Here is an 18,244-nt window from a genome sequence, read left to right on the forward strand (position 1 = left end):
ATTCATAGTGGAGAGAGGCCCTATGAGTGCAAAGAATGTGGGAAAACCTTCTCAGGAAGCTCAGGCCTTAATCAACATCAGAGAATCCATAGTGGAGAGAAGCCCTATGAATGCAAAGAATGTGGGAAAGCTTTTCGGGTGAGGTCAGGTCTTATTAGACATCACAGGATTCATAGTGGAGCAAAGCCCTATCTTTGTGAAAGCTGTGGGAAAACCTTCAGGTGGCGTTCGGGCCTCAATGACCATCAGAGTGTTCATACTGGAGAGAAGTCTTATTCATGTACCAAGTGCGGAAAAGCCTTCAGGGGGCGCTCAGATCTTACTAAACATTGGAGAATTCATACTGGTGAGAAACCCTATGAATGTAGTGATTGTGGGAAAGCCTTCCATCAAAACTCCAGTCTTATTCAGCATAAAAAAATTCACAAAGAGTAACCGAGTATAGTAAATATCAGAGAAACTTCTGTCAGACTTGTTTTGCTGGGTCCCAGAGAATACAAAGCAGAGTCAGACTCCATAAATGGTTATAGCTTCTTTAAAGGCAGAGCTTATGTCTCTTATTTGTTTTGTATAGCAAGTAAGTGCAATTCCAGATGGGTACCTAGTCAAGATGTTTTGGCATTGGCTCATCAAAATGGCAATGAGGGGATAGTTAAGAGACAGATGTCCCTCCACCAAATCCCCACTCTTTTGCCTTCAGTTCACATTAGCATGGCCTTTGCTATCACTTCTTATCTCTCTACCTCTAATCTGACATGCTCCAAAAGCTGATAACAATTTTATGACCACGTGTTGGAGCAGTGTCCTCATCTCCATCAGTCAACACCAGTACCATTCTTTCTGATTGAACTCATCTGCATTTCAAACAGTTTTCATCATTTACTTAAATGGATGTTATTTATGTTATTTTTCTAGATAAAATGTTAGCTCCATGGACAGCAGGGTTATTTTTTCTTAGTTACCTAGTCTTTTTTGTGTGTGGCTTCCCTGTTTGATTTCTATTCCTTTTCAGTAGAGGTATGTCTTTGGAGTCAGGGAGAGCTGGGATCAAGGTCTACCTCTAACATTTAGCAGCCTTGCAACTATGGATGAGTTGCTCAATCCCTGGCAATTGTAAGGTGTGCATGTTTTATTATTAAGCCCCCTTATTAAGCACTTACTCTATGTCAAGCACTGGGAGACAGTCTGAAACTGAAAACTCCAAATAGGGACTGCCCTCAGAGAACTTATTTTCTACTAGAGAGAGAAAGAGTATATGTGCACAAAGAAGCCCAGTAAAGAGCCCTAAATGGGAGAGAGAGTACAAACATCAGAGAGGATCAAGGACACTTCCCGGAGAAGGCAGCTTCTCACCTGCAAGACGTGAAGGAAGCGATACTCTGAAAGGTAGAATGAGGTTGGAAGGCAGCCCAGGCATGAGGCAAATGCATGGAAGGAGGAAATGGAGTTTTGAGTTGAGGGAGCAGTTGATCAGTCTGACTTGAATGTATAGTTCACAAATGGGGAAAAACATAAGGTTGGACAGGTGAGTAGGAATCAACATGCAGAGGGTCTTAAGGCCCTTATATATTTCCTGAATACTTGCCAGAGGTCCACCTAGAGTTCTACTTTCTCCTAAGCTTTCGTTGACTACTAAAGTACATCCATTGATTATTCCCATTCTGGAACTCTTGTAGTAACTTGTCTGTAACAATTTAAGCCATGTTTTTGTTGTTCTACCTTAAATTCTTTGAGATCAACTTAGTTATCTTGGTTATTATTTTGTCTCCTAACAGTCATATTTCTTCTCTGAAAGTTCTTATTAGGGTAAAATGAGAAGGCAAGATTGGAAGCACTGAGACTCTGTAACCTCCTGGGTTAGTCAGGGAATGATATTTATTGGACAGACAGCTTGCTGTGATCCTATATGTTCTCTCAGCATAGACTATAGATTCCAGGAATGAATGAATGCCCTCGTCCCATCACAGTCATTCGTGGGACAGTACTAGGGAAGGGGCAGGGTCCAAAAGAGGTGGTTCCTTTTTCCAAACTGTAGGTCATCTGTCCTAATGAAGAAAAAGAAATGGTATAAGGAGGCCAAAATGTAAGGAGAAGGAAATCAGAAGTAGATTATAGTGGCTTGGCCTGTAAAGTGTCTACAGTTAATGTGGGTGAGGCTTTGAGGCTGTCTCTACTCTCGTGAATTTGTCTTTGATCATCTCTTCACAAATACAAATCAGTGTGCTGAGTTAAGGGTGAAGGAGAAGATGGCAGTCAAACTACCTAACTTTTTCATTCATTCCTGGGCAGCCATCTGGATCCCTTATCCTGGAACTCACCATAAGACATTGATTGTCCTGAGGTTCCCAAAGGTGTGGAATGGGCCTGGCAAATTCCAGAGCATGTCATGCCCATTAAGGACATCTCCTCCTCCAGTCTCCTTAAATGAAACATCTGCAAAGAGGTTCATCTGCCAGTGTGTGCATCTATATCTGTTGGCTGCCAGTTTAGCTTTGAGGCTTCACATATTCTAGACTCATCTCCCTGGGCGCTCTTTCCTCCTCTCCAAAGTCATTTTGGTGATAGTGAAAGGAGCATCACATTTGGTAGTCCTGACTCTTATTCTACTACTACTTACATGAATTAACTTCCCTGGGACTTAGTTTCTTCATCTTTAAAATGATCTGTAAGGTCTTGCTACCCTTAAATCTCAGATTGTATATGTCTACTGCTACTATAAAATTCCAGCCCCTTCCTACTTCAAACTAGCTTTTGCTTGAGAACAAGAAAAGAAAGAAGCACCAAAGATTTACAATTTTGCCTTGGGCCCTGCACTTGGATGGGATCTATCAACACAAGTTGCTCACAAACACCTGGCCTGTTGATCCCAAGGTTCTGGTTTCCAGGGGAAGGGCTTCACTGATCCCTGTTTTTTGAATTATTTAGGTTTTTCCCATTGTTTCTGGATTCTTAGTCTCATCTCCTTGGATTAAGGAGATGGTTATTCACTTTTGACTATAGACAGGAATCACTTTTGTGTGTGTCTAGTGTCAATGTATAGAGTTAAAAATGCTCATTTGGGAAGAATTATAGCATCAGATAAGATATAAGATAGATGCGTGGAGATGAGAACTGTGAGAGATGACACAATCTAGGAAGGAGGACAGTGAGGAAGTCAAGTGAGGCTGGAAATGCCAGGAGAACCAATTCCAGTTAAATGTAAGTGGATGGTGAGGACAGCTGAGAATATCTGGGTCAACTTCAAAGGGAAGATCCACAAATACTTTATTTTTTATTTTAATTTTTAAATGTTTTTTTCATGTTCACAAATCCTTTAAAGGAATCCAGATAGAAAAGTTCTTTCTTCCATAATCAGCATGGGGAGTGGCAGGAGGGGTGAGGGAGGCTCTAACTGGGCCAGGACAGAACTAGAAAGAGAACCTACATAGCCAACCAGCAATGGCTCATTTGGGCAGCTGGGCAAAGCAGGACTCCACAGCCTGCTTCACCTGCCTTAGGCAGTGACAAATGTGAACTGTGGCAGAAGTAGGGACCTCTTCAGTCAAATAATGGCAGTAGTTTTCTCAGTGTAGGCAAAGAAAGGAGACCCCCTCCCTTCCCTCCTAGTGTTAGGGTGTCAGGCCCCTAAGGACAAAGGAAGTTAGCTCCATTTCATGGATTCACTGGCAGAGAATGATTCCAAGGAGAACAATGTCCTGGTTTCACTGCCCACCCTGTCCTTGACATTAGCTTAGCAGCTGCAGTTGAAAAACTGTCTCACCCTTCTGCTGGCTTGTCTCTGTTTTATCTTTTTCTCCTGTGGCACTTCCTCTACTGTCTCATCTTTCTCTGTCTTTCCCCTCTCATCTCTTCAACATGTCTTTTCTCTTTCTCTCTCTCTCTCTCTCTCTCTCTCTCTCTCTGCCTCCACTCTGTCGTCTTTATGTCTCTCCTCTATCTCCTTTCTTTTCTCTCTTCCTCTACTCCCCTCTCTTCTCTATCTTTGTCTCTCCTTTCTGGTCTCTTCTCTCTCTCCTTTCTCCATTATGTCTACCTGTGTTTCATTTTTATCTGTTTTTTTCCCTTCTCACTGCTTCAACATGTTTTTCCTCTATCTTTACCTCCACTATTCTTTATCTCTGTCTCTCCCTTCTTTTGGCTTGTCTCTTATTTCTCTCTTTTCTCTTCTCTTGACCCCTCCACACTGCTTTTTATCTCTATCTCTCCCTTCTAGACTCTTCTCCATCTCCTTTCTCCTCCTCTACTCTCTTTTTTATCTCTGTCTCTCCCTTCTATTGGCTTATCTCTCCTCTCTGTTCTTTCTTCTTTTTCTCTGTCTCTACTCCTCTTTATCACTATCTCTACTCTCTCATCTCTTCAACATGTCTTTTTCTTCTCTCTACCTCCACTCTCTCTTCTTTGTCTCTCCCTTCTGGTTTATCTCTTTTCTATCTCCTTTCTCCACTCTCTCTCCCTCTACTCTCCCACTTCTTTATCATTCTCCCCCTTTTCTTGGCTTGTCTCCTTTCTTTGTCTCTCCCTTCTCTTCTCTCTTTCCTTTCTTTGGCTTTTCTCCTTGTCTCTCATTTCTTTTCTGTCTACCTTTTGTTCTTTTTCTCTCTCCTTTATTCTCCTCTCCCTTTTTTCTCACCCCTCTTTTTCCCCTCTTCTCTTTTCTTTGTCTCTACATTCCTCTCTGTCTTTTCTGTCCTCTGTTCCTCTTTTGTCTTCTTTTTTCCCTCTGTCCTCTTTCTCCCTTCTTCTGTTTCCTTTCTCATCTGTCCTACACATCTCTTTCCTTTCTTCTTTCCCCTCCATATTTTTCTTCTTTCTTTTCTCCTCTCTTCTCTTTTCTGTCTCCTTTTCCCTCGTATCTCCACCTCTTTTCTCTCTGATCTTTCCTTTTCCCTTTCTCCTCTCTTCCTCTATTTCACTCAATCTATCCTTTTTACTAGATTTCTTTCCTAGCTCTTCTTCCCCATCTCTTTTTTTCTCTCCTCTCTACTCTTTTCTCAATCTCTACTTTCTCCTCTGTCTCTCCATTTTCTGCCTTCTCTAGCTCTTTTCTCCTCTAGGATTCTTTCTCTTCTTCCCCCTTCTTTCTCCTTTGTCTTTCCATTGTCTTCTCTCTTTTACTTATTTCTTTTTTCTCTCTCCTCTCTTCACTTTTTCTCTTTTCTACTCTCCTCTCTGTTTTTCTCTCATTTTCTTTTTTCTAAAACTCTTACCTTCTGTCTTAGAATCAGTACTGTGTGTTGATTCCAAGGCAAAAGACCAATAAGGGCTAGGCAATTGGGATTAAGTTACTTTTCCAAGGGCACAGAACTAGCAAGTGTTTGAGGTCAGATTTGAACCTAGGACCTCCCATCTTCAGGCCCAGTTCTTTATTTACTGGGATACTTACTGCCCCATCTTCATCTTTTTTTTACCTAATGATGTGGGAATACTGGTTTTAATAGTTGATAATTTTTTTTCTTTTAACTCCCTCAATTTTTTTCAACCCTTTAGTTTGCATCTATGGCAGAAGAGTGGTAAGGGCTGGGCAATGAGGGTTATGTGATTTGGCTATGGTCACACAGCTGAGAAGTTTCAGAGGCCAGATTTAGATCCAGGACCTTCTGTCACTGGCTCTTTCCCTGGCTCTGAATCCACTGTGCCACCTAACTACACTCAATACTGATCTTGTGCAGAATAATTTTTCCCAGCCTTCCCAGTATACCCGCCATTACCTGCTAGTGCCTTTCTGTTAAAAGTTGCCTTCCATCTGTATATCTTGCATGTACAGTCAGTTCTGTTTTTAAAATGGGAATTTATTCCAATGTAACTGATGTATTAAGGAATAATTTGAACATAATGCAAATTTTTGTTTCCTTATGTGCAACAAACATGAACTTGTACAGCCTTCAAGAGACAGTGGAAGATAGAAGGACATGGTGTGCTATGATCCATGAGGTCATGAAGAGTCAGATGTTGAACAACTGAATATATGTGCATTTTCATCCATGAGGAACAGCAAAAGAACATGGAGAACTCCACTTGAATAATTCACAAGCAAATTTCAGATCTTCTTGAAGGTAAAGTGCCACATTTATTTCACATATTTATCTATTTACCTCTTCTGCCGTCTCTCCCTCTATTTACCTTTCTTCCTTCTTTTTTCTTTCTCTAATTACATATTTTATCTAGCTATCTGTCCATCAGTCTCTCACTACTTTTCTTTCTTCCAATTTCCCTCCTTCATTTCTCTTTGTAATTACCTACCTCTCTCTATTTCATCTGTCTCTTCTATCTATCCATAAATCCACTTACTTTTTTTTGTTCCTTCTAATTATCTACAAATCTGCTTACCCAACTGATCCATTTTCTGTCTGCCTATCTGCCTTTCTTCCTTTCTTTTTCTAATTACCACTATCTAGCTTTCCACCTACCTATCTAACCTATCTCTACTTACCTTTATGTTTCTACATGTTTCTACATGTACCCGTCTAGCTACCTTCCTACTTATCTGTCCACTTACCTTGTGTTTTTCCTCTTTCTAAATACCTCCCCTTCTGTCTATTCATCCTTACATCACTTGCCTATATATTTCTGTCTCCATACCTTTCTACTTTTTGTCTCCTCTTTCCATTTTTCTATTTCTCCTTTCTTCTCTATCTCCTCTTCTTTCTCTCTCCCTCCTTTCTCCTCTCCTTTTTTCCCCTCTCTCTTTGCCTCTCCTTTCTGTTTTCTGTGCCTACCTATTCCTCTTTTTTCTGCTTTTTCTTCTCTTCCCTCTCTCCTTTCTCCTCCTCACTTCTCTGTTTCTCCTTTATTCCAGTTTGGGGATTCCATAGGACACCTTCTCAGAATCATATTAAAATAATTATAAAGATAATAAAGAAAACCAGTTATATTAAAATAATGTTAACATAATAGTTTAAAAATTCACTAAATTAACTCTTTTAAATGTAAGATTTGCTTTGACAAAGTGAGTAAAGTAGAACTTTGTCTTATATGCCCAATGCATTCTTTTTCATATTATTTTATTTATTTTTTAGTATATTTTCCCATGGTTAAACGATTCATGTTCTCCCTCCCCTCTTTTCTCCCTGCTCCCGGAGCTGACAAGCAATTCCACTGGGTTATGCATGTCTTATTTCTCAAAACCAATTTCCATATTATTCATTTTTGTAATAGAGTAATCTTTTACAACCAAAACCCCAAATCATATACCCATATAACAAAGTTTTTCTTCTGAGCTTCTACTCTCATAGTTCTTTCTCTCAATGTGGATAGCATTCTTTCTCATAAGTTCCTCAGCGTTGTTCTTGGTCATTGCTATTAGAAGCAAAGTCTATTACATTTGATTGTCCCACAATATTTCAGTTTTGGTGTACAGTTTCTCCTGGTTTTGCTTATTTCACTCCACATCAATTCATGGAGGTCTTTCCAGTTCATATAGAAATCAAGCAGTTCATTAGTTCTTATAGCACAATAGTATTCCATCACCATCATATACCACAATTTGTTCAAGAATTCCCCAATTGAGGGACACCCCCTTTGTTTTCCAATTTTTGTCACCACAAAAAGCACAGCTATATATATTTTTTGTAAAACATTTAAAATTATCTCTTTGGGGGTACAAATCTATTAATGGTATAGCTGGATCAAAGAATATGCAATCTTTTAAAGCCTTTTGGGCATAATTACAAATTTCCTTCAAGAATGGTTGGACAACTTCACAACTCCACCAGCAATGCATTCGTTATTCCTGTTGGCTCCCAGAGGAGTATAGGGCCGCAACCATTTCACGCCAACGGACTCTGTTCTGGGCAACTTCCCCCAACTGGGCCCATTTCATTCCGACGGCCTTTGTTTTGTTTTCGGCAGATCTTCGAACTTGTGGTGTAATCTGCCTGAAAGGTGGTTGAATGATTTCAACTTAGTTCTAAAAGTTGCCACCAGGAGTTGATGGTCCGAGGCCACATCTGCACGTCATGGACTCTGTTAGAGAGCAATCTTCCAGACTAGGCAATCGTTGGTTTTGTTGGTTTAATGAGGTTGCAGTTTCTGTAGCAAGTGAGATTTTTATGGGGTGAGGTTGCTAGCCCCACACCCAACCCTCCTCCTTTTTCAGCCGGGCTTGGGACCGTCCTTGGCAATGCATTAGTGTCCCAATTTTGCCACATCCCCTCCAACATTCATTATTTTCCTTTACTGTCATATTAGTCAGTCTACTAGTTGTGAGGCAGTATTTCAGAGTTGTTTTGATTTGCATTTCTCTAATCAGGATGATTTAGAATACTTTTTCATGTGATTATTGATAATTTTGATTTCTTCATCTGAAAACTGCCTATTCATATTCCTTGACCATTTGCCAATTGGAGAATGGCTTGATTTCTTATAAATTTGACTTAGTTCCTTACATATTTGGGAAATTATACTTTTGTCAGAGAATTTTGTTATAAAAATTTTTCCCAGTTTGTTGCTTCCCTTCTAATTTTCATTGCATTGGTTTTGTCTATACAAAACCTTTTTAATTTAATGTAATCAAACTTATTCATTTTACATCTTGTAATGTTCTCTGTCTCTTGCTTGATTTTAAATTTTTCCTTCCCCATAGATCTGACAGGTACTATTCCATGTTCACCTAATTTACTTATAATATCACTTGTCATGTTTAAATCATATACTCACTTTGAACTTATCTTGGTATAGGGTATATATTGATTTAAACCTAATTTTTTCCATTCCATTCTGTTTTCCAATTTTTCTAGCAGTTTTTGTCAAATAATGAGTTCTTGTCCCAAAAGTTGGAATCTTTGGGTTTATCAATTACAAGATTGCTGAAGTTATTTACTCCTAGTCCATTGATCCACCCTTCTATCTCTTAGCCAGTACTATATTGTTTTGATGGTCACTGCTTTATAGTACAAATTTGATCTGGTACTGCTAGGCCCCCATCCTTCACATTTTTTTCATTAGTTCCCTTAATATTCTTGATCTTTTGTTCTTCCAGATGAATTTTGTCATATTTTTTTCTAATTCTATAAAAAAAGTTTTTGGTAGTTTGATAGGTATGGCACTGAAAACAAGTAAATTAGTTTAGGTTAGAATTGTTATTTTTATTATATTAGCTCATATTACTCATCAGCAATTATCTAATTGTTTAGATCTAGTTTTATTTGTGTGGAAAGTGTTTGGTAATTGTGTTCATATAATTCCTGTTTTTGCCTTGGCAGATAAATTCCCAAATATTTTATATTGTCTAGAGCAGTGATGGGCAAACTACAGCCTGTGGGCCAGATGCCGCCCCCTGAACTGTTCTATCTGGCCACACATTATTCCTGATCTGATGAATACAATAGAATGAAACTTTGAAAGAGTTGCCTTAGAAATGGACTGACAAATGAGCATTTCCTTTCCTTTGGCCCCCTCTTTAAAAAGTTTGCCCATCACTGGTCTAGAGTGATTTTAAATGGAGTTTCTCTTTCTAACTCTTGCTGCTGATTCTTGATGGAAATATATAGAAATGCTGGTGATTTATGTGGGGGTTTATTTTGTATCCTGCAACTTTGCTAAAGTTGTTGATTATTTCCACTAGCTTTTTAGTTGATTTTCTAGGATTCTCTAAGTATACCATCATATCATCGAGTGATAATTTAGTTTCCTCATTTTCTACTTTAATCCCTTCAATTTCTTTTTCTTCTCTAATTGCTACAGCTAGCACTTCTAGTACAATATTAAATAATAGTGGTAATAATGGGCATCCTTGCTTCACTCCTGACCTTATTGGGAAGGCTTCTAACTTATCCCCATTGCAGATCATTCTTGCTAATGTTTTTAAATAAATACTGTTTATTATTTTAAGAAAAGGTCCTTTCATTCCTTTACTTTCTAGTGTTTTCAAAAGGAATGGACATTGTATTTTATCAAAGGCTTTTTCTGCATCTATTGAGATAATCATGTGATTTCTGTTAGTTTAATTATTGATATGGTCAATTATGCAGATAGTTTTCCTAATATTAAACCAGCCTTGCATTCCTGGTATAAATTGCACCTGGTCATAGTGAATAATCCTTATGATAATTTGCTGTAGTCTCTTTGCTAGGTTTTATTTACATCTATATTCATTAAGGAGATTGGTCTGTAGTTTTCTTTCTCTGTTTTTGGTCTGCCTAGTTTAGGTATCAGTACCATATTTGCATCATAAAAAGAATTTGGTAAGACTCCTTTGCTTATTTTGTCAAATAATTTTTGTAGTATTGGGATTAGTTGTTCTTTAAATGTTTTATAGAATTCACTTGTGAATCTGTCTGCCCCTGGGGATTTTTTCCTAGGGAGTTCCTTGATGGTGTGTTCAATTTCTTTTTCTGAGGTAGGATTATTTTAGTATTATATTTCCTTCCTCAGGCAATTTATATTTTTATAAATATTCACCCATTTCATCTAGATTGTCATATTTATTTCCATATAATTGGGCAACATAGTTCTTAAAAATTGTCTTTAATTTCCTCTTCATTAGAGGTATAATCCCCTTTTCCTTTTTGATACTGATAATTTGATTCTTCTTTCTCTTTTTAAATTAGATTGACTAATACTTTATTTTATTTGTTTTTTCAAAGATCCAACTATTAGTTCAATAGTTCTTTTACTTTCAATTTTATTAATTTCTCCTTTGATTTTTAGGTCTTCTAATTTAGTTTTTATCTGGGAATTTTTAATTTGTTCTTTTTCTAGTTTTTTTAGTTGCATGCCCAATTGATCTTCTCTCTCTCTATTTTGTTGTTATAGGCACTCAGGGATATAAAATTTCCCCTGAGTACTGCTTCGACTGTATCCCAAAGATTTTGATATGTTGTCTCCTCTTTGTCATTCTCTTCAATGAAATCATTAATTGTTTCTATAATTTGTTCTTTGACCTACCAGTTTTGAAGAACTAGATTATTTAGTTTCCAATTAATTTTTAATTTGCCACTCCATGAACCCTTACTAATTATTATTCTTATCACTTTATGATCTAAAAAAGTTGTATTTATTATTTCTGCATTTGGTTGTAAAGTTTTTATGTGCTATGTGTTGCTGAAAAGAAGGTGCATTCCTTTTTGTCCCTATTCAGTTTTCTTCAGATATCTATTAGCTCTAATTTTTCTAACATTTCATTCACTTCCCTTCTTTCTTATTTATTTTTTCATTCAATTTACTTAGTTATGATAGGGGAAGGTTGAGGTTCCCCACTAGTATGGTTTTACTATCTGTTTCTTCCTTAAGCTCTTTTAGTTTCTCCTTTAAAAATCTGGATGTGATATCATTTAATGCATAAATGTAAACAGGTGGGGTTCTAGGTTGCCAAGTTCCTTTTATACTTTTTAATCTTTCCTTTATATTAACGCATACCTGTGTTGAATTAACAATAGTTAAAGTAATGAACTAGTTAGTGGTTATTATTACAGTTTTGTTAATTGTTAGTGGGTTATCCATATATATCCATATCCATATATATAGGCTTATGTGAGGATAATAGAATTCTTATTACTGATTTTAGCATTATGTCTATAATTTAATAGAATCATCCAATGTGATATTAGGGGTTTTGATTATTTTATGAAACTAATTTGTGGGTATATGGTTAAGCTTTAACACTTTCTTAATTGATGGCTGCTTTTAAGCCCACAATGATGATTAAGTTTGTCATTACCCTTTAATTAAGTTTGTCTACTGGGTCAAAAGAGTTGTCCCTCATTTGACTAACTTTTAAGTCTAAGTTGTGCTTAAGTAGTGTTGGTGCTTTGTGTTAAACTTAAAGTTGAACTGAAATTCGTATTTTGGATAACCAGCTATCATTAAGTCGATAGGTTTTTCACTTCTACTATAAAATCTTCTCACTATTTTGCTACATAGACAAGTTGGTTCAATTTAACTGTTTTATAGTAGCTCACTTAATTTCAGGAAAACATGCATAATTCTTTTTGTCCTGTTGACTGGCTAAATCATTATGCAAAAAGTACAAGGGTAAATCTTTGCTTTTGTATGCTTTTAACTGATCTTTCAGTTTTTCCTTGCGGCACTGTTTTTATTGCACCTGTAGTATATGTTCCATCACCTATACTAAGGTAGTTTTAATGGTTTGGGTTAATTTAAAAATAGTTGTTTGGATATTTATTAGGGCTATTGTTAGCTCAAAATGGTCAGAATTAACTGAAATCTTTTAGGTGTAAGCTAAATGCTTTAAAGTTAAGCTGCATTTTTATATTCCAAGTGATATTTACTATGTTATGACTTTTCTCTTTTGTTTGAAAATAGTATTAGTAATTTTAGTAAATTACATTGAAGAGGGTGATGGGCAGTGTGTGTGCACCCTATTGCCTATTTCAATTAAGCTCTACTCTTAATTTAATACAAAATCCTTCTTCAAGCACTTTAATTTCATAAGGTGATTCTTTGTTCTCTAAAGTAGAGAGTGTAGCCAATTTCTCTCTCATGTGCTACACCTTGACCTAACATTTTTATGGAAAAATAATTTTGTTTACTATTTGGCTTTTAAAAAAATAAGTTTAATTAATTAATTAAGAATATTTTTCCATGGTTACATGATTCATCTTCTTTCCCTCCCCTCTTCCCACCTCCCTCTAATAGCCAAGGAGCAATTCCACTGGGTTTTACATGTTTCATTGATCAAGACCTATTTCCATATTATTAATACTTGCATTAGGGTGATTGCTTAGAGTCTACATCCCCAATCATGTCCCCATCAAACCATGTGATCAAGCAAATGTTTTTCTTCTGTGTTTCTACTCCCACAGTTCTTTCTCTGGATGTGGATAGCTTTCTTTCTCATAAGTCCTTCAGAATTGTCCTGGATCATTGCATTGCTGCCAGTAGAGAAGTCCATTATGTTCAATTGTGCCACAATATACCAGTCTGTGTGTACAACGTTCTCCTGATTCTGCTCCTTTCACTATACATCAATTCCTGGAGGCCATTCCAGTTCATATGGAATTCCTCCAGTTCATTATTCCTTTGAGTACAATAGTATTCCATCACCAACAGATACCACAATTTGTTTAGCCATTCCCCAATTGAAGAGCATCCTCTCATTTTTCCAATTTTTTGCCACCACAAAGACCCCGGCTATAAATATTTTTATATAAGTCTTTTTCCTTATTATCTCTTTGGGGTATATAAAGCCAACAATGGTTTGGCTGGATCAAAGGGCAGAGAATCTTTTAAAGCCCTTTGAGCATAGCTCCAAATTGCCTTCCAGAATGGCTGGATCAATTCACAACTCCACTAGCAATGCATTAATGTCTCAATTTTGCCACATCCCCTCATTTGGCTTTTTTTTAAAGTGGGCTGACAATGGTGGTATATAGGCTGTACAGGCAAGAGAGGGTTGGGTTTATCAGGATTTATTGATTATAGAATAGGCACCTCTAGATGGGTTTAGGACACCACCAAGTTCTTTGAGTTTAAGTAGTAACTAGTAGTTTCCTGATGAATAGTTTTGTTATTTACTATTTAAGTTTATGGCTAAGCATAGTGGAGTATCTAATCCTAGTTTGTGTCTTAGCTGTCGTGTAGTCAGCATTATTAAAATCATTTTAATTGTTTATTTTAGTATTAACTAGAGCGTATTACAGTTTAGTTAAGTATTTACTTTACTTAGGGTATAGCTTAAACATGATTTATGCCGAGATCTGTTAATTTGGGTTAATCGTATGACTACGATGACTGGCATGAAATTTACCAACTCTAGATAATTATGATTTAGTCAGACTTTCATTTATGGCTTAATGTTAGTCACTGCTGTGTTCCATGGGGGTGTGGTTGAGCAAGATGTAATAGACTACTAGTAGTGTGCCTGATACTGGCTCCTCTCGTCTGGTTCTAATAGTTTTAAGGGCATTCTCACTGGATAGTGGAAACTTGCATGTGTAGGTTTAATCAAAATTAACGGTAAGGCTAGGACCAAACCTTTTGTTAATGGGAGTATATTACAGACCATCTAAGCATTTTCAGTGCTTTGCTTTTAACTTAAGCTACATTAACTGGATAAAATAATAAATTTTATGGTTTTTATAAATAGAAACTTTATATGCTACATCAGTATTGATTAAATTTAGTTTTCAAAAAATTTTTAATTAAAATTTAGTATCTCATAGTATTTTATAGTATTTTATTATATTTTACAGTATTTCATAGTATTTTATAGTATTTCATAGTATTTTACAGTATTTCATAGTATTTTATAACATTTTACTCTGTCCCTATATTTGTGCTTAAAATTATGTCTTCTGGTTTGGGGATCTGATGGAAATAAAGGTAAAATTTTTTGTTTAGGGGATAGGGGGCTTAGGGAGTATAAAAACAATTTTATATTTACTATTAAATTATTCTAAATTATTTTAAATTATTTTCATGCATACTCTCTCATCACCCAGGGGGAATATATAAATATATGTCTTTAGATCATTGATTTAATGCCAACTGTTAATTGATTCAACTGTAGCTGATTAATACTATGTATATACGTATGTGGTTATTATCCCCATTTACTTCGTGTGAACTTCACCAATACAGTCTAGGATATGTTAGATCCTAGACTGTATTGGTGTTCTCAGGCACCCGCCCATTGGATATAGCTGCCACCCAAAAATCCCTCCCCCATGCCAGTCAGAATCAGTTATGCCTCGTTATGGGCTGATTAGTAATCATAACAGCGGGATGCCTTGTTAAATGGCACTTTGGATGCAATGAACAATTTTATGACCCTGAAGTAACAACCAGTAGCCAGTGAAGAAGTTAGGTATGTCACAATTTATGCATTTCCTCTGAAGGAGTATGTCTTTGGATGGAGGGATGGTGATCTCTCGTGAGGTATGAACTGAGGTATTTCTAATGCTTATAATATGGTAAAGTTAAAGGTTTGTTGATCCTGTGACCATGGATTTAACGTATATGTCCACCTACATAATATGTCTTATGTAAAATTATGATATAAGGTTAAGGATATTCATGCATCTAATAAATTGTGGTACTAATAGGTACTATAATGTTATTAGTATAATTGTGAATACAATGAAATTAATAATATAACATATAATGTATATAAGGTATGCTAGGAGTAAATAAATCCACCTACTATATACATAGTACTAAATTTAATATATTTTATTTATAAAACTGAATTCAATACTGGGATAAGTATGCAAATTGAAATAAATCAGGGAGTAATTTAAGTAGAATATCAGCTTTGGGTGTTGATTACCTTCTTCTTGAAAGTTTCCTAGGAAGGGAGTTTCCTTCATTGTTGGCCTACAAGGCCAATATTTTTATTAAATTACTTGGACTAGTGGGTTATGGGTATTTTGGTTTGGGTATGTAGTTTTCAAATATGCCCGCTACTGGTATTAAGATAATAAGGAGTATGAAGTATAGAATTGAGGCTAGCTGGCCATTGATGATGAATGGTTGTTCTACTGGTTGACCCCTGATTCAGGTTAGTTTGAAGAGGTTAGTTGTTAATGTACAGAATAGTATTTGTGAAATAGGTTGCAATATTAGGCGTCGTTGTGGGGATGTGTGGAGAAATGGGATAACTAGAAGTACTGGGCTAGATGCTAGGAGGGCTAGAACTCCACCTAATTTGTTTGGAATTGATTGGAGGATTGAGTAGTTGAATAGGAAGTATCATTCTAGTTTAATATATGGAGGGGTATTAACTAGGTTGGCTGGGGTGAAGTTGTCTGGGTCGTCTAGTATATCTGGTGAGAATATTGTTAGTCAGAGCAATACTAGGACTATGCGGATTAATCCAAGAGCATCTTTAATAGTATAGTAAGGGTGGAATAGGATTTTATCTGCTTCAGGGTTGATGCCTGATGGGTTGTTGGAATCTGTTTCATGTAAAAATAATAGGTAAGAGTCATACATATGTTGTCCTACATGAAGGAATAGGCATATGAAGAATACTGATACTACGTTAGTGTGGAGATTTCAAATAAGTCATCCATAGTTTACATCTTGGCAGATTTGGGCTACTTATGAAAAGGCAGTTAGTGTATCTGATGTATAATGTATGGCTAGGAAAAGTTCTGTTAGAATTTGGATAATTAAGCAGAATCCTAGGAGGGATCCAAAATTTCATCATGAAATGTTAGATGGCGCAGGTAGATCAATTAAGGAGTGATTAATAATTTTATAAGTGGGTGGGTTTTTCATAGGTTGGTCATTAGATTTTTGTAGTTGAAATACAACGATTGTTTTTCATGTTATAGGTTATAGTTAGTTGTCCATACTAAAATAATAAAAATAATAAAAATGAGAGTTATTTTCTTTTTTTCTTTGCTATTAATTTTTGGGTTTGTGCCTTTTGCTTCTAAACCTTCTCCTGTATATGGGGTTTAAGTTTGGTTGCTAGTAGTGGATTGGGTTGTGCCATAGTTGTAAGTCTAGAAGATGTATTTTTGGGATTTGTGGTTTTTTAGTCTATTTGGGAGGAATGCTGATGGTTTTTGGTCACACTGCTGCTATAGTTACGGAAGAATACCCTGAAACTTGAATTGGGAATATTGTAGCTTTTAGTATATTGTTATTTGCTCTATTAATAGAATTAGTGTGATATTTCGTATCTGGGGAGATTGGGGTAAGTACTGTTGAGTTGTTTGATATTGTTGGGGGTTTTTGTACAGGTGAGAATTTTAGTGGTGTTTCATTGTTATATTGTTGTAGTGGATGGGATCTAACTCTGTTAAGGTGAATTTTGTTTATTACTATTTATATTGTTTTAGAAGTTGTTTGTGGGCATAGATTAAATAAAAATTAAGGTGAGAATAATTGAAATCATGAAGGATATAAAGTATATTTTAATTAAACCTTTTTGAGCGGAGGTAACTAATGAGGATGATGCAGAATGTATTGTTGGCTTGACCTTTAGGTCCTGTTTTTTCATATCAGTTTAGATCAATTAGTATGGCAGCAATTTGTTGGCTTATAAATAAATTTATTAGGGGTAAAGCTTGATGTGTAATACAAGTGAAATTTCCTAATATGTTTGAGAAGTTAGTAGTATGGTTTGTTGTGTTTATGAGTTTATTAGTGAGTTAAGTTCTATACCAACTAGAAGGCCTAGTACTGGGTGATAAGGGCTGATAATTTGGTTATAGTGGGTATTGTTATGATTATTGATGATATTGGTGGAACCTTTGTTGTTAGGAGGAATCCTGCAAAATACTTCCTAAGGCTAGTTGGATATCTTGTTTGTTGTTGAGGCTGTGTGTAGTGAAACCACAGCATAAGAATAATATTGCCTTGAAGAAAGTGTGCCTACAGATATGTAGGAAGGCTAGGTGGGGTTGGTTAAGTCCAATTGTTATTATTATTAAGCCTAATTGATTTGATTGTGTGAGCTGAGAATCAATGTCAATTGGTGATAATTGATTCTTGGCCAGAGTATATAAAGATAAGTAGAGGAGGGAGACTAGACAGGAAGGCTAATATAATTATGTTTTTGCATTATAGCGGGAAGCATTTTGTTTTGTGGGAGAACAATAGTTTATATAGTAGTGGTGAAGTTAATAATGCAATGGATAGAATAGTAGTTGAGTTAAAGAGATAATTCATTACTTTTATTTGGAGTTGCATCAAAGTTTTTGGTTCCTAAGGCCAATGGATAACTACTATCCTTTAAAAATAAGAAAGCTGTACTGTTAGGTATGGATTCAGGAATTAGCAGTTCTAGATTCTTTCTCAGCTTATAAGAAGATTTAAACTTCTATGTTTAGATTTGCAGTCTAATGTTTTGGTTAAACTATACTTGTAGTACGTTAAACCCCAAAATTTAGTGATAATATAATCAATGGCAGGATGTCAAAGGTTATGAGTATATGTTCAAGTGTTAGTGAGGGGTGAATAGGGGTTAAGTGATGGGTAAACTTTCCTCGTTGTGAGGTAATTAAGGTAAAAGGAATACAGGGCTGTAATAACTGTATTTAACCCTAAAAGTAGAATGGAGAAGTTGGATCATGAGAATGATGAAATAATTTCTGTCAATTCTCCTAGAAGATTGATTGGCTAGGCTAGCTAGTAATCATCAACTGCATATTAGTGGTAAGATTATTTGTAATTCTTGAGCAAGAATTATTGTATAGCTATGAATTTGTTCATAGTGTTGACTAGACAAAATAGTATAGAAGATATAAGGCCATGGGCGATTATTAATACAGTAGCTCCTATAAAACTGAGTGTAGATAGTATTAAGGCAGCAATAATAACTAGGCCTATATAG

At 36.1% G+C, this 18,244-nt stretch overlaps 1 protein-coding gene across 1 annotated transcript in view; it reads left to right on the top strand.

The window, feature by feature from the left end:
• LOC123253344 (zinc finger protein 688-like) overlaps positions 1 to 18,244 on the top strand; it is a 63,701-nt gene that overhangs the window by 15,386 nt on the left and 30,071 nt on the right. Inside the window, exon 4 of the mRNA XM_044682536.1 lies at positions 5,880 to 6,053. Within this exon, the coding sequence (XP_044538471.1) occupies positions 5,880 to 5,923 (44 nt within the window). The 3' untranslated portion in view covers positions 5,924 to 6,053. The remainder of the gene's footprint in view (positions 1 to 5,879; positions 6,054 to 18,244) is intronic.

This window comes from Gracilinanus agilis, chromosome X (assembly GCF_016433145.1).
Source record: "Gracilinanus agilis isolate LMUSP501 chromosome X, AgileGrace, whole genome shotgun sequence".
Taxonomy (NCBI): domain Eukaryota; kingdom Metazoa; phylum Chordata; class Mammalia; order Didelphimorphia; family Didelphidae; genus Gracilinanus; species Gracilinanus agilis.